Source organism: Saccoglossus kowalevskii, chromosome 9 (assembly GCF_978046115.1).
Source record: "Saccoglossus kowalevskii chromosome 9, keSacKowa6.1, whole genome shotgun sequence".
In the NCBI taxonomy this organism is placed as follows: domain Eukaryota; kingdom Metazoa; phylum Hemichordata; class Enteropneusta; family Harrimaniidae; genus Saccoglossus; species Saccoglossus kowalevskii.
This window is the reverse complement of record NC_140649.1, coordinates 13,889,958-13,905,646: the sequence shown is the minus strand read 5'-3', so window position 1 is coordinate 13,905,646 and position 15,689 is coordinate 13,889,958. Positions and strand designations below refer to the sequence as shown.

Sequence of the window (15,689 nt, the reverse complement as noted above, 5' to 3'; positions counted from 1 at the left end):
TTTCATCATTTTTGCTGGAAACTATTTATAAATTGATGTACAATGCGAATATATATAAAAAAAAATCTCGACACGTATATGCTACTTGGCTCATTTGGATTCCAGACATCGTTGTCCTATGACCCAAAATTCAATCAACACGTAAAATCTCAACAGAGAGGGCGCGCCTTTGTCTGACTGGACAAGTATGAATTCGGACAACTTGCTTCCTTACTTAACAGTATGTAAAATACAGTACCATACAAACCTTGTTTTGATATAAATATCAAGTAGTTTGTATATGGTATTAGGCAGGTATTATTGGCGATTGGACCATGTTATACCGAAAAAGTGAGTACATTTACCGAGTGTATTATACCAGGTGATTGTGGGGTAGCAGTTCTTGTAAAAATAAAAGGCAGTAATATTTGAATATCCAATAAATTGGCCATAAAAATTCCACTACATATCACTTATTGGGTATTGAAACGTGCTGTGATAGGACGATTTATACAAGGTCGCTATATATTCTAGCCGAATCGCCACAACACATGAAGCTCATGGTGTCATATTTTGCACACCACAATGTTACATATTACACGCCACATGGAGCTATATATGACATACCACATGGTACTACATATTACATACACATCATGACATGGTACTACATATTACATACCACATGGTGTTACATTTTGCACACCACACTTACATACTACACACCATACAGTGCTACATATTACACGCCACATGGAGTTATATTTGACATACCACATGGTACTACATATTACATATCATTCAGTGTTACATATTACAGACCACACGATGTCTGGCATAGCTAGTCAAGGAATATAGCACTAATTCAATTCAATATTTGGATATTCTACCTGAGTGCAGATGTTTAGAACATAGGTTTAATTTTATTTTCAGCGAACCACAGAAAGGGGAATAAAAACACTTTTTTAAAAGACGATGCATTTAGGAACAGCCAAAATGGCATAGTAACGATTATTTGTTGTCTAACAATGCAATCCACATTAACGGAATCTACAAAAATAAACATTACAGTGCAAAAGAGAACGTACACGTAGTTTCACAAAAAAGTACGATGTTCGACCATATTTGAAATTATAATAGTCAACTACTGGCTGGGATACAGCTCTCCATCAACACCACTGAATCAACAAACCACCCACGTAATAAATAATGACATATCCCTTACTGTATTTGAGTTCATAGAGCCAATCCACAGGTGCGTCATTTGAATATTTCCTCATTTGCATTCTGGCGCTCACCGCAATGAAGGCACATTTAACATACTTTGATGGGCGGGGATTGGGGGAATCGATACGACTAATTTTATACGCCGTTGGAATCGAAGTAAGTAACATTTAAAAATGTAAATTGTATCATGCTCTCTATCTTCAAACCTCTATTTTGTCCATCCATCTACCAGTCATTACTATTGTTCCAGTATGGGCATTGATTACAACTATCCGTGTGTTGATTGGGCCATGCATAGTTCAACGGCGTTTCTGGCCATATATATTTTCCCGGGCTTCGTCTACCGGCTTCGAGTGGTCTAAAATATAATGCTATATATTTGCATGTGATCAAATTAAACCACGGTCCACACGCCCACGTTTTCAAAATGATGTCAAATTTGTTGCACACGATCAATGAAAATTATTATTTATATTTACCTGTTCAATATGAAGACACGAAATCCAGCTATTTTGTGTTTTGTATTTTACCTGACTCAATTAGTCACAATAACATTTACTTAGGGCTTAGTGTGTGGTTTGTGTGTGTATTAGGAAAACATAGGAAGCGGGTATTTTACAAATGTGATACCTGTATTTGCATATCAATGCGTTTGGTATGGGCTGTAGGGTCAATACATTGTCAGGTAGACACTGCATCGGTATTTAAGTTTAAAGTGCGAGGTGTAAATTGTCATTTATAACATTTAGAGGTGAATTTTAATGACATTCCCAGGACGGGTTACCCACGACGTTAAGGAGTGATGTGCTATATAATTTGGTCATGAAAGGAGGATGTCCTTGTTATTACTCAAATGGTTGGGAGGGTTTTTACTTCACACAAGCAAACTAATTTACATTTCGTTTTTGATGTCGACCTTGTTGCAAAGAGGACATACATTTCGGAAATAAATTTTCATTTACGACATACAAGTTTGTAGATGGGTTCTTATGAAATTTGCAGGAGTGTTTTTTCTTCACACCAAAATAATCTCGAACTTTTTGTTGACCTGCTTGCTATGGGGACACTAATTTTGGAAATGATTTATCATTGATAACTAAAAAAAATAGTAATGAATTATTATAACATTTCCAGGATTAACAACCAACTTTAGTTTACCTCTGATTGATTTATACTTATGTAAAGGATAAAAAGGATAAAAACGTCATGTCAACTTCCCACTATTTATCAATAAAAATCATTTACAGAATTCACGTTACCAGGAAAACCAGATTTAGATCTCGATCAAAATGTGGCGAATTGATCATTGTTTCAAGGGCAATTTCTTTTGACATTTAGTAATAGGTGTGAAGAGAGTGAAACAAATATATTGCTCTATGACATAAAAAGTGAAAAATTGATTATTTCAATGACAACTGTATCTACATCTTAGCATAATTTCCTGAATATTTTATAAGTCATCCTATTACTTTTCAGTTATAAATGGTAAATCATTTCCAAAATAGAAACTGTTTCTATGGCAACAATACCCAACATATTTACCAAAATAACTTTTTCAAATCTGGTTCGACCCAACAGCAATCTACAGTAACACCACTAAACCGTACAGAAAATTACAAATGTTTGCATATGATTTCTTATTTGTCTGTATTTTTGTATACATTATGTGTTCAGAATTTAATGTTTTGAGCTGATCGTGTGATGTGAAACACAATTTAACCACTCAAATTATTTAAGTATCTGAATGAAAAAAAAACTCACTTAGAACATCAAGTTGAAATATAGCTGCATAGCAGCAATGACCGGGTTTCGAGCCTCATGGCAAATGACACTTGGCACATGTGCTGTTATACACTCATAGTACTGGTTCCATGTCCCTATCTACAACAGTGCATGAGATATTACAGTTATGCATATTAATGAGGTGCCATGTCCAATGCCTTCGTTATAGTGCTAATTGTATTTTTATATCTACAGTGCTTGAGAAATGACATATCAATGAGGTCACAGGACCATATATGGTCATCTGATATATATATTGTTCCTTACATTTACTAGAACACTGCTTGCGTGTCCATATTTACAAGAGATGACAATTATGCATATTAATTGGGTCACATGACCATATATGGTCGTGTGGTATTTCAGACATATCCCTTTACTATAACACTGATTCCGTGTCTATATCTACAAGAGTGTTTGAGATATGACAATTATGCATAGTAATGGGGTAACATGACCACATATGGTTATCCGATATATGTATCTGTTGTCCAATCCCTTCATTATAACACAGATTGCAAGTTCCTATATGCAACAGTCATGAAATACTACAGTTATGCATATTAATGAGGTCACATGAGGAAACATGAGGACGCCCACCCGACTCCCAATCCATCACCACTATTATTGTTAATGATTATTTGTTCCTAAAATGAATTTTCAATTTGAAAAAAAACACAAATTCCTAGTGTTATTTCCCTACATAGGTGCATTGACATTCACTATAGAGATCATATTAGAGACCCTCCCCTTCCTCATGATTCATTGAAGAGTAAAAAAATCTTCTTTTCTAAAACGGTTCATTGTCTTGGGCTGCGATTTTGAAAATAAATACTATGTCAGTTGCTCTTTCAAAGCTATTAAGGGATAGTGGATTAGTCGAAAATTATGCAAATGAGATACAAAATAAAATTTCATTCAAAGATTGCTACCGGGTCATGTGACCTGTGTGCCTGATTTTAGGATATGCATCAAAACTCGTGGGAAACCATGGAAACCCTAATAATAGTCTTGTTCCATTTCCCCTATTCATTTTGCCGATTGTTTATATTAGTTAGTATGCATGTTTATTCTATAGTTTGAAGAAACGTATCTTCAGGATGCAGCACACGTGAAAAGATTGCGTCAAGGTTTGTGCTCTGTTTATTTTTTTGTTCATTTACGATTCACACTTTGCATACATTAACTGTATACTATTATAACACTCCACTACAAACAGTATACATAATGTAAATGTGAATAACAATAGGGGAAAAATCGATCACGGCTTTTGTACTTATGTGATTGTGGTATTATAACTTTTCACCTTCATGCACACACAGTAACTGGCGTATTGTCCTTTCTTACCTACTTTGGATAAAATCCGTCAACTTGTGTGAAAAATGTTCACATAAAGATACAAGAAACATGGCGTCCAGTCGGCCATTTTGACTTAAGTCAAGATTCGTACAGCAATCCGTTGCGTGGTATTGACAACAAGGTTAAAAGCGTTCAAGTTATGATCAAGAAGTGACGCCCCAAGACTGGCGGACAAACGGTCGAATTCACGCACCCAATTTATTACTAATACTAGTAGTAATAATGACGACGCGAATTATTATGACATAAAGCCCGGCATGTTTTTTATGATTGAACGGTAAAGGGCGCTCACACACATATACATCCGCTCTGCGATCATTAATAAATACGTGGCGTGTTGGCATAATGACAGAGTTTATTACATAGTAGAGATAAAATTGATGAAATAATTACATGGTGTATAAATCTATAGCATGGTTATGTATTTTTAATGCCACTAAATACTATATAAGTAAGTACAATTGTTGCATGGAGTATACATTTATAGCGTGGTTTAAAGGGGCACTGAACTGTAGATTTTAGAGTTAATTTCAAAATCTTAATGTAATTTTAATCAAGTCTGAATACAACTTTCCTACCAGCCTATTGCTTTTTATAACGATTTAAAAAAACATGCAAAGCAGACGACAATTGCATCGTTTCCTATTCCACTTTTTTATTAAGTCACTCCGTGCACTTTTTTCTAATCAGAATAAACATCAGAATTTGTCGTAAAATAAGAAAGAAAATAATATAAAATTGATAGTTATAAAAAGGATATAGGTTATGATGTTTTTATTGTTTGAAATTTATACATCACCTAGTAAAACAGTGTGGGGAATAATATCTGACATGAAGAGATAAATTGAGTCTGATAAATTTCTCGATATATCTGTTCACTTAAACGTCGTTAATCATGCATAAAAGAGTCAACTACGAGTGCATCGGTTTCATTCGACATCTGCACAACAAGTAATACATGACATATTGACCACACACCTTAGAGAATGATGCAGTGATTGTAGATCTATCAGGGGTAAATATCTTCTCTCCGGGGTTCTCTACACGTGTCAGGGGAGAAACTCGTCTCGTCTCTATATCTCGTCCCCTTGAGGTACGGGATCAGGAAAGTCAGTTAAGCTTTACAGTCAAATAAGACACACACAACGAAATACGTTTCAGCTCTCGTCTTAGTCGGTCAATCGAGCACTCTATAAGACACGGCGCCCTGGGGAAAAATCTCCAAGACTGTCGCAAGGCTGACCCAAGACTCTCTTAGACTGCGTCAACCTCGTCCCAAGGCTCTCCAGGACTGCTCTAGACTGCTCAGGACTGCACTCTCTCTACTCTGACTGCATCTATCGTGCTCTCTCCCCAAGACCAACTCAAACTCTCTTTATTCATTTTCAAAACTCTAACCAATTACAAAACAGTAAAAGACTCTAGGGCGTAACCTTCAATCATAAAGCCAATCATACTAAGTACTGAATACGTCATATCTTTTGATTAATCGTTCACTACATTAATAACTACGGATATAAACTGTCAAAATGAGTAGTCTGAATAGCGGCGGCTATCTGGTAATTAGTTCCAAATCACTGAGCCAAGTTCCGTCCAAAACTTCAAATAGGCCTAACCGATGACAGACATTATACAGCAATTCAGCTAATAATCAACTAATTAAGTCGGTTAACAGATACGCAAAAACAAATTCATGACAGATCCACGTACAAACGTTTCTTTCAAAAATACATTTGAATTCCGCATAATTTGGCGGACTACCATAGGAGTTATAATATTCTCTGTGGTGGGGGTTCTTCAGATAGAAAGCCACCCAATGCAATCCACCCCTGCTACTGCCATATGTGTTTGATACGAACTCTGTGGGATACTCCAACACTGTCACGTTAGGTAGTTGGTCTTTAGCATAAATGGCAAAGAAAGCATGCACGAATTAGTCAACATAATACGATCTAGTGGATTTGTGTCCATCATAGCTAGAAATAAGTACGTTTCCGTCTCTGTAAATCTCGATAACGTTGTTGTATGCTGCATAAATAAAAATAGACACAGTCTCAATGCCTAGTCTGAAGACCTGAATTTTTTGCAACGATGAACTAACTGGCAGTGAGTTTCCCGATTAACCGACTTTTGATGTTGTTTGAAACTATTTTCATTCTTGAAAAATCTGTAACAATTTCCGCACATTTTCCATTGTGTAACCACGCAGTCACGTTGACTTCTGCAACTCAAACAACCCGTCGGAATCACGTGATTACAACGGTAAGACTTGTCATACCCAGTGCAATAGTACTTTCCTAGAAAACAGTTCATTTTTGTGATGATGTTGTAGTGTTCGTCTTTCAGAAATAGATATGTGTCTTTGGAATCCCTTACCATATGTACCTCACTTCGTTTTTACGGCCAACACATTGATATCCTGAGGTGGAAGGATGGTTGGAGGGCGAGTAGGCTTCTTAATATCTCCATATCTAGCGTTCAAAATTCAAACTAGTGTCATGGGTATTAAATTTTACCTACTTTTTTATTCACTCAAATAAAATTCGAAAATGCTTTTCACCCCTGCTATTCGATTCTCTTAACAGTTCAAAAACGAAATAAGCGATCGTCCTCTTTATGTTGATCATTAAAAAAATCAGTCTCGCTCCCCGTCATGCTCGCGTGAACAAATGGATTTTCCCGAAACTACATAAAGTGAACTTTTAAATTACATGTATGCATAATTATAATTGATTCGGAGCGACGAATGATGATTTAATACATTCTCGACCCATTGGCAGCCCTTCAGAACACGTTTCCTACACTATTTTATATATATTTAAAAAATATATTTAAAAAAGTGCTTAAAACATGATTTTGATAGTCTATAAAATATACCCGAGACAATTAGCATGAGCTGTGGAATCATTTTGATAGAATACTCTTATATACATCAATAGTCACCAACAATTTTTTCACGCTGCTCAATTAAGTTTGATTGTAACACAAAGCCGAAAAAATCGATACATGGAACAATTATCCTGGAAGTATTTCTTGCATATACAGTTGGCGTGATCAAAATAAATCACTTTATCGTCTACGCACAGGTACAGGTTGCCTGGGAACATTGAACTCGAAATCGAATCAATTTGCAAAAAAACTAAAAAACTAAATAAAAAAACGATTATGGGATGAAATATGATATACTCAAATTAGTTATAAATAAACCTGTGCATTACACTTTAAATTTCCACTGCGCAACATGCAGGTGTCATGCCTGCTGCAGAATTAAATCGGTATTACTAGATGTTTAACGACCCACGACCCACTCAATGTGAAAACTAGCTAAGTTCCCTCTTGTTTATCTACCGCTTGTTTATCTATCTTCTGCAAGATATGAACATGTATTCTATGCCGAGAACGAAATTACCGTAAACGTGAAATTATTTTATGTCAACATACGAGGATACTTTCAAAGTTATCCTACAAAACGCGGTGTTAGTTAACCTTTGGGCTAATCTGGACTGGCTCGGGAGGTTGTAAATGATTAGCTAGTTTGAATTTCTAATTTGCATAACATTACAGTTATTCAAAGCCGAGTATTTATTTACGTACACAGAGTGAGTGAGTGTATATGCGTGTTTGATCGCTCTCTACCAATCAATCATACATTTTTTGACGGGCGTGATGTCCTAATTAATTCGCGACGTCGTCATTAATCGTACATTAAAAAAAGGGTAAATGAATCGTAAATTATTTCAAACCGTATGTAATGTCATAATGTATTCACGATGTCGTCATGACTCGAACAATTAAAACAACGTAACAAATAATGAACCAGTCAAATTTAGAATAGTTTATGCTAATTTAGTCCTGAAGTCATAATTATTCAAACATACCTACAGTCTCATATAAACTACTCGCGCATAACAATTACAGCAAATACAAGTAGTCATTTAAATTTACTCAAACAAGTATATTTACCGATTATAAATGTGACGTAAAGCAATATATTTCACAACAATCTTGTGTTTATCAGTACAAATACAAAATTGTTGATACTTATTGTCTGAAACTGTTACCTTGCACACATATTAATATTATTACTTATACAAGTATATCAGTTATACTTTTGGGGGCTTTTTAAAATATTCTTATTCTTTAGCCGGTGATCTTCTATTTATGCAAGTGCCGATGTTGGAAATTGATGGCATGAAATTGGTGCAAACCAACGCTATCATTCGGTATATTGCCAGAAAATACGACATGTACGGTAAAACACTGGAACAGAAAACGAGGTGAGATCATATATTGTGTTGTTTGACTGTGTTTTGATTTGATAACGCTGTCAAACAATGACTGTCAGATAAAGGCCTGACATTGTTGTTAGTTGCCTTGGTCATAATATCCAATCGTTTCCATTCTCTATGGTAAAGTATATGCATACAGTATACATACGACGTCTCGATAAAATTTGAATTCAAAGATCATAGAGTTGTCCTGTGTCTGCGACTAGTAAGGTGGTAGACTACACATTATATTTTGACAAGTAAGCAATGTGCTTTGAAATGTTACCTATATATCTATACATGTCATAACGTCATGTCAGTGTACATGTGCTGTGGCGGTCGTTGCTCGTTGGCGAATTTTAATTTTGTATATATGTTTTTGTTAAGGATTCAGGCTCATGTTCATGTTCATCATGCACATTTTCATAATGACTAATTGACTTTCATCTCCAGATTTGTATTCATTAACCCTCTTGTTACGTTTGGTGCGGAAGTTTAATAACTTAATAATACATACAGTTGCACTGATGTTTGATATTTTCTAGTGTTTTGATACAATACTATTCTTATTTAGGATAGACGTGCTATACGACGGTGCACGTGATTTTATAATGAAATTTCTGAATATTGGATGGAACAAAAGTATGGAGGAGGATAGCAAAGATGTAAAGGAAAATGCCGTACCTAGATATCTTCCAGTATTTGAAAAGGTGCCATCTTTTTGATATCATGCATGACATTTTTAACTTCTGAATGTATTTACTAATTATAAACAAAGGTGAAGTAGGATTAGTTATGAATAGAACATTTCCCCCAAACCCACACATATTGTTAACTTACAAAAACCTCTGACACTAATAATGATACTACCACTAGGATCTTCGCTATAGTCTTTACAGTACGCTAACCTTCAATTGCAAATTGTTCTTGTTTAGCATTTACTAGAAAAGTACTCTTGCTTAGTTTCAAACAGTACCCGTCTACTAGCAAAGTACCCCTTTGTTCTATACAGTGCCCGTCACTCGTTTCTTTGTTCTCAACAAAACCCATGTACTAGGAGAGTACGGTTTGACTGAATCGTAGAGTACATTTCCCCCTCTAATGCGTATTTTTTTTAAAACAGCAACACCCAGATAGCAACATAGATGCTAATGTTAGCGTACTTGTAGCTGTACGTTAAATATCACACATACAAGAATGTTATGTATATATAGTATATCGAGAAAACACATCCACAGTATTGTCATTTTGCTTATTAAAATTCCAGTTGCTTTTGGTCATCAATAACACTGATTTTGATTATAATTACCAGTTCATATAATGTCATCAACACTGGTGTGTGTCTAGTATTTCGGCTGGACATTCTAGTCCTGACAGCATGGGAACCTTAGTTTGTCTCCGATGATCAATGTATTCATTGACATTTCTGCATATATCAGTCTCAAACAAAAAAAGATAAACTTATGTTCGTTGGGACGATATTTGTATTGTATTCATTTGAATAACCTTTCTCGAAAAAAACATTCAGCTAACAACATATTTGCCACTTGTCCTGGTATAACAAATGAGCGGGACAATATATATATCACATAAAATGGAATATTACAGTGAAAGTGGGATAATTGACAAAATTGGAACCTGTAATATTGTATATAATGAAGAAGAATGACTGAAATTAAATTAGACATATTTATCATACGTGGTAGTGCCATAGTGACTTCACAGGTATCAACTTGCAAAAATGTCTAAAAAAAGAACCACGTATTTCTGGATCATTTGATGTATTGTTTGAAAATGTCTGTATAAATTAAGAATTACAGAATGGAGCCCACAATACATATTAGATTCATATTCTACCATATATATATATACACACTTTATATTTGTTGATAATATTTATTGAACAGATATATCTGTAAAACCCAACCATTCGCTGGAGCAAATATATACATGTATATATATATTCTATTTATATATAACGAATTAATTTAATGTCAATCAATTTAAGTAAAATATATATACATATGGAAACAAGGTATTCTTGTTAATATTTCATAAATAACAAATTACCATAATATTATATACCTACACATACTGATACGATTTATATCCGCATTTCTTTAATAGGAATTGTGTGGCACCTCATCTGGTTATTTGGTTGGGGATGATCTTTCTATGGCCGATTTGGCTGTTCTGGAATCTTTGCTGTATTGCGATGATTATTTCCCTGCCGTTCTTGAAGATTATCCAAAACTGAAGGTGGGTTTCATAAAATACTACTATGAGTTAGGCACAAATATGATATTCTTATTAAGTTCTCTAGCTATCGTATTGACATTTGTACTACATGTAGTGAAACATTGTACATGATTGTTTTGATCAAATTGTCTGATAATCGAAGTTATTACCTGTACACAATTGTACATACATTTTTGCATATTACAATTGCCAGGAATTCAAAGACAGACTATCGTCCTTACCGCGAATCAGGGCGTTTCTGAATGGTCCACAGAGAAAACGAAAGCTAACAGAAGAGGATATTCTACACGGCAAAAAAGTCTTGGCCTGGCTTTACCAATAATAACGCGAGTTGGCTGCAAAGTAGACGGTTTGAAATAACATTTAATTGTAGTCAAGCCAATTTAATGTCTGTTAAATTAGTTTAATTGTCCTCGCAGTTTATTGCGATACATCGAATAAATTATCTATCTATAAACACTAATCAAAAGTGTAACACGTGCAATTATTGATGGGTTGCTTAAAATAAGATGCGACCATAACCATAAACAAAGCCCATTGAATTTCGACTATTCATCACTGATGGACGTTAAATATGGTCAGTATTATTAACAGTAAAGTTTAAATGATGACACAGACTAATACAGTAAAATTATAAGGGAATATGCGGGAACAAGCATACTTGCATGTTGACGTGCATATTTTTATGATATATCCTCAATTCAGTTGCACAATGAATGCTTTACATGTCTCTGTAGTATGACCACGTGACACACAAACTATGCAGAAGAAACACACAATTCAACTTGGTTATACAAATAATTTTCATAGATGTGTTTTATTCTGGGATAAAACGTAAATGTGCGAGTCTCGTTTCACGTGTAATGACGATTGTTAGCTCAAAGATTAATATCATTCTTACCAGATAGCTAAAGACTGTTTATGTTGTAGATGCCATGCAGGAAGCTATCTTATTCTTCAACTTCATTTGGTGCCAGTTCTCAATGCGTAACTACACATGATGCTACACATTTTTAAATATAGTCTAAACATGAGGTATGAGAATCACATGTGCACTTTGACCTCATCTATCCATTAATTCAACAAAGGGGATATATGAAGTGACATTTCTGTAAAGGAATAAACAAATTACGTCATAGTTAACCATACAATCACCACGAACTGCCATGTCACACATATCAGTGTCTCATCAAATATTTCATACGACTATTAGTCCCATAGACAATATGCAGCCAAGTGTTATTGTATGAAAATAATCGATGTCAACCGATTTATAAGCAAAGGTTGCTCCAGAAAATAATTCTAAAGGCGGTCGTCACTACGAAAGAATTTGCAATTGCATATTTCTGAAAAAAAAACGAAGAAGCAAAAGAAACCATGCATGTGAGAATGTCGGTTGCCATGGAGATGTTCACAAATAGGTAGAATGTCTTGATAAATTATAAATGGAGCTGGATTTAAATGGATATCATTTTCAAATGTGACTTAAATTAACACTTTCGACCAACTTTTACTAATTAATATGCCACACGATACATTATTAACTGGGATTGTTTAATAAAAATAGTTCTAGTCATTACAAATACACAATGGTAGCATACGATTCTCCTGATCTTTTCCACATTGCTTGAATTTCCCTTTGACAACACGTTGTGGGGATTATTTTCAACAAAATACCGGCATCCAAAGAGAAACAAGTTGTACCATATATTTTCCAGCTCATTTGTAACATTCTATTGCAAGAAGTGTGGCTCATTTTTTGCAAAAAAAAAATACTTTAGGGCACTGATAGGTATGTTTTGTACACATTTTCAATCCAACATTATATGACAGATATGGTACAATGCTACTGTTGCCATGCAGCAAGTATCTTCATTTTCCAATTGATGTAGGGGACTCGTCATCCTTTGTAAATTACTATTTACACATGCGAAGTCTGCAATCTAGGGGCTGGAATATCAATTTGGATATTAAAGTTTTCTTAATAACAGCAGTCTACTGATTTCATAATTATCACAATTATGTTAAAGTAGGAGTGAACATTTTGTACAATTTAAGAACATTCCTGACAAACGCATCTACATATCAAAATAATTATTTTGATATATCATAGCTTATTTTTTTTTTTTTTTAGTGTTTTAATAAATATTTCGCTGAAAAGCAAAAACGTAGTGGGAATATCTAAATTATGAATGTTAACATCTTTTTCTTATTCAGCACCAATTAAAGTTTTATGTGCTATGAACTAGTATGTGAAAATTGACAGGCTTACAATGTGTGGTAACTTTTAAGACAATTTAGGTTACCATATTGACCTGCATACGTTGTTAAAATCGAAATACCCCAATTTGGTCAAACATAGAGCTGAAACAAGCATAGCTTAACGAGTTTATATGTATGTATTTATGTATGTATTTGTTATGTTGTACCACTTTATATGGCTCAAAACTGTTTACTATTGCTCTATTGAAAAAAGTATAAATTGAAAAAAGTATAAATCAATATATACTGATCAATCGTCTTTATATTCTGATCAATTGGATCAATTAGATTTATTTGGGGTCTTGGAATTGCTGTCCCGTATCCCAAGATGTGAATAATACGTAATACCTCAAGAGAGGGTGTGTTCCTGACTGGACAAGTATGAATGGGAACTCCTTACTCTCTTACTCAACATCATTGAATCATAGATGCACAAGGGTACATTTTGAAGGATGTGCGATGAAATTGTTTACGCGTATCTGTTGACTGACTTAATTAGCTGATTACTGGCGAATGGCTGTGTTATGTCTGTCATCGTTTAAGCCTATTTAAGGTCCTGCACGGAAATTGGTTCAGTGATTTGGAACTAATTACGAGATAACCGTCGCTATTCGGACTACTGTTTCTGACAGTTGGTATTCCAAATTACTAATTCAGTGAATTTATAAAGTGCTTGACTGACCGACTAAGACGAGAGTTGAAACGTATTCCATTGTGTGTGTCTTATTTGACTGTAAAGTTTAAGTGACTTTCCCGATCCCATACCTCAAGGGGACGCGATAGAGAGACGAGACGCTATTCCCCCCTGACACGTGTGGAGAACCCCTCAGAGAAGAATTTCCCCCTGATAGATGTAAGAATACGTGTCTGGATTGCCGGTTGTAAGATAATGTCTGAAAAATCTAACTTGATAGTAGGAATTCGTTGCTTTTTTGGTTGTTCAAATATTGATACATTTATTTTGATGTATGTGGTCAAATGGTTTCTTGGTTGTTGAATCATTGGTTTAGACATCTTGTAGCTTGGAATGGTTCTAATCAAAAATCGATTAGACGACCTCAAGTCTTATCAAGAAATTGTATATGGTAGCCGGCGGGTATTATTGGCAGGGATGGACCTATTGAAGTAATATCGTGTACATGGCCCTATATATATATATATATATATATATAAAGATTAGTGGTTCACTTGAAGATAAAAGGCAGCGTACAACAAGACAGAACAGTAACTAGATTCAAAGCGATTTATTCGTCACAGGAAAGACCCATACTACATATCACTTATTGCTAATTGAAACGTACTGTGATAGGCTGCTATGAACAGGTCGCTTATGGTTGGTTGAAATTAAAATGTATGACTAACGAATATTGGTTAATGCATAGCCTTGCCGAATCACCACAGCACAACAAGCTCGACAACCGTTCAGGACAGCTTTACTATATATTGTATACCACGTGATGTTAAACATTGTATAGCACATAATTCTACATATATCACATGGTACCACGCATTTCATGCCACACGATACTACAGAATATATATTGTACGGTCTACATATTGTATATAACTTTTTGTTATACATTGTGTATCGCTCACTGAGAAATACACAGTAAACGTTAGTTTCAGCAGTGTGTATTTCTCAATTTATTGAGTATAAAATTATTGGAAGGGATTGAGAAATTCTCAAATACAATTTATTTCGCCACTCGACTGAAAAATGTCAGAACCCCGTGGAAATGACTGCTATGAATTTCTCATGTGCGTTACTATGACTTTCTCATCTGCATTCACAAATCATTCACCTCAGGGCGTTCTCGGAGAACATCGGCACACTCACCCTCACCCGCATAGATATTTGCTTCATATAAAGAATATCAAAGCAGAGTATCTTACTTCATATTAATTCTGGCACGTTTGCTGTCTATTTGGAAGCAATCCCGAAAAAAGCGGCCGGGGCAACAGCAGTGCAGCGGACGACAATTTGTTATGCGCTGTATCGTTGTGCCATAGCTTCAGTGACGTCAGCCATGTGACATCAGTTTTATTCAATGTCATGTGACCGAGTCTCAGCCAATCACATCATGCGTAACAACAGTGAGATGTGAGTAGATATCATGCATCATGCATTCCGGCGAGACGAGATCTGAAATTAATCGCCTGGCAGGCAGTGCGGCATGGAAATGGTCCATCCCATGTCTGGGAGTAGGCGTCGTGGTTTTGTGATCATCTCTGTATAAATCGGTATCGACAAAAATGAATATTACAATATATTAAAAAACTGCACCATATAATTGGTGGCTATTTCATGTTTGGGAATGTTTTAAGATTGGTATCGCTTGCACAGAAAACTTCTAGAATTGACCTACGACCTCTACATGCTCCGAGTAACACTACGCAAAGTTAAAACCACTTTACGAAATATTTATTCACATTTTCGAATTTTTAACAGTTGGATATATTAATATAATATCACAGGTAACAATCCCAAATGAATCTACCAACTTTGCAATCGCTTTTCACAACTTTGTAAGCAGTTTGTCGTCGATTTTTCGG

At 35.1% G+C, this 15,689-nt stretch overlaps 1 protein-coding gene across 1 annotated transcript; it reads left to right on the top strand.

The window, feature by feature from the left end:
* The first annotated feature begins 1,255 nt into the window (after positions 1-1,255).
* On the top strand, positions 1,256-11,343 carry LOC146738356 (glutathione S-transferase A2-like). The gene is made up of 6 exons (XM_085503747.1): positions 1,256-1,362; positions 4,067-4,118; positions 8,492-8,624; positions 9,190-9,325; positions 10,743-10,874; positions 11,068-11,343. Exons 1-6 carry the CDS (start codon positions 1,282-1,284, stop codon positions 11,194-11,196), a joined length of 663 nt encoding a protein of 220 aa, XP_085359873.1. The 5' UTR covers positions 1,256-1,281; the 3' UTR covers positions 11,197-11,343.
* Positions 11,344-15,689: the final 4,346 nt, after the last annotated feature.

Excerpts from the sequence above, each read along its gene's own strand:
- LOC146738356 (XM_085503747.1), top strand. The coding sequence starts at position 1,282 with ATGAAGGCACATTTAACATACTTTGATGGGCGGGGATTGGGGGAATCG. Across the intron at positions 4,119-8,491 it reads CGTGAAAAGATTGCGTCAAG|CCGGTGATCTTCTATTTATG; the intron begins GTTTGTGCTCTG and ends CTTATTCTTTAG. Across the intron at positions 8,625-9,189 it reads ACACTGGAACAGAAAACGAG|GATAGACGTGCTATACGACG; the intron begins GTGAGATCATAT and ends ATTCTTATTTAG.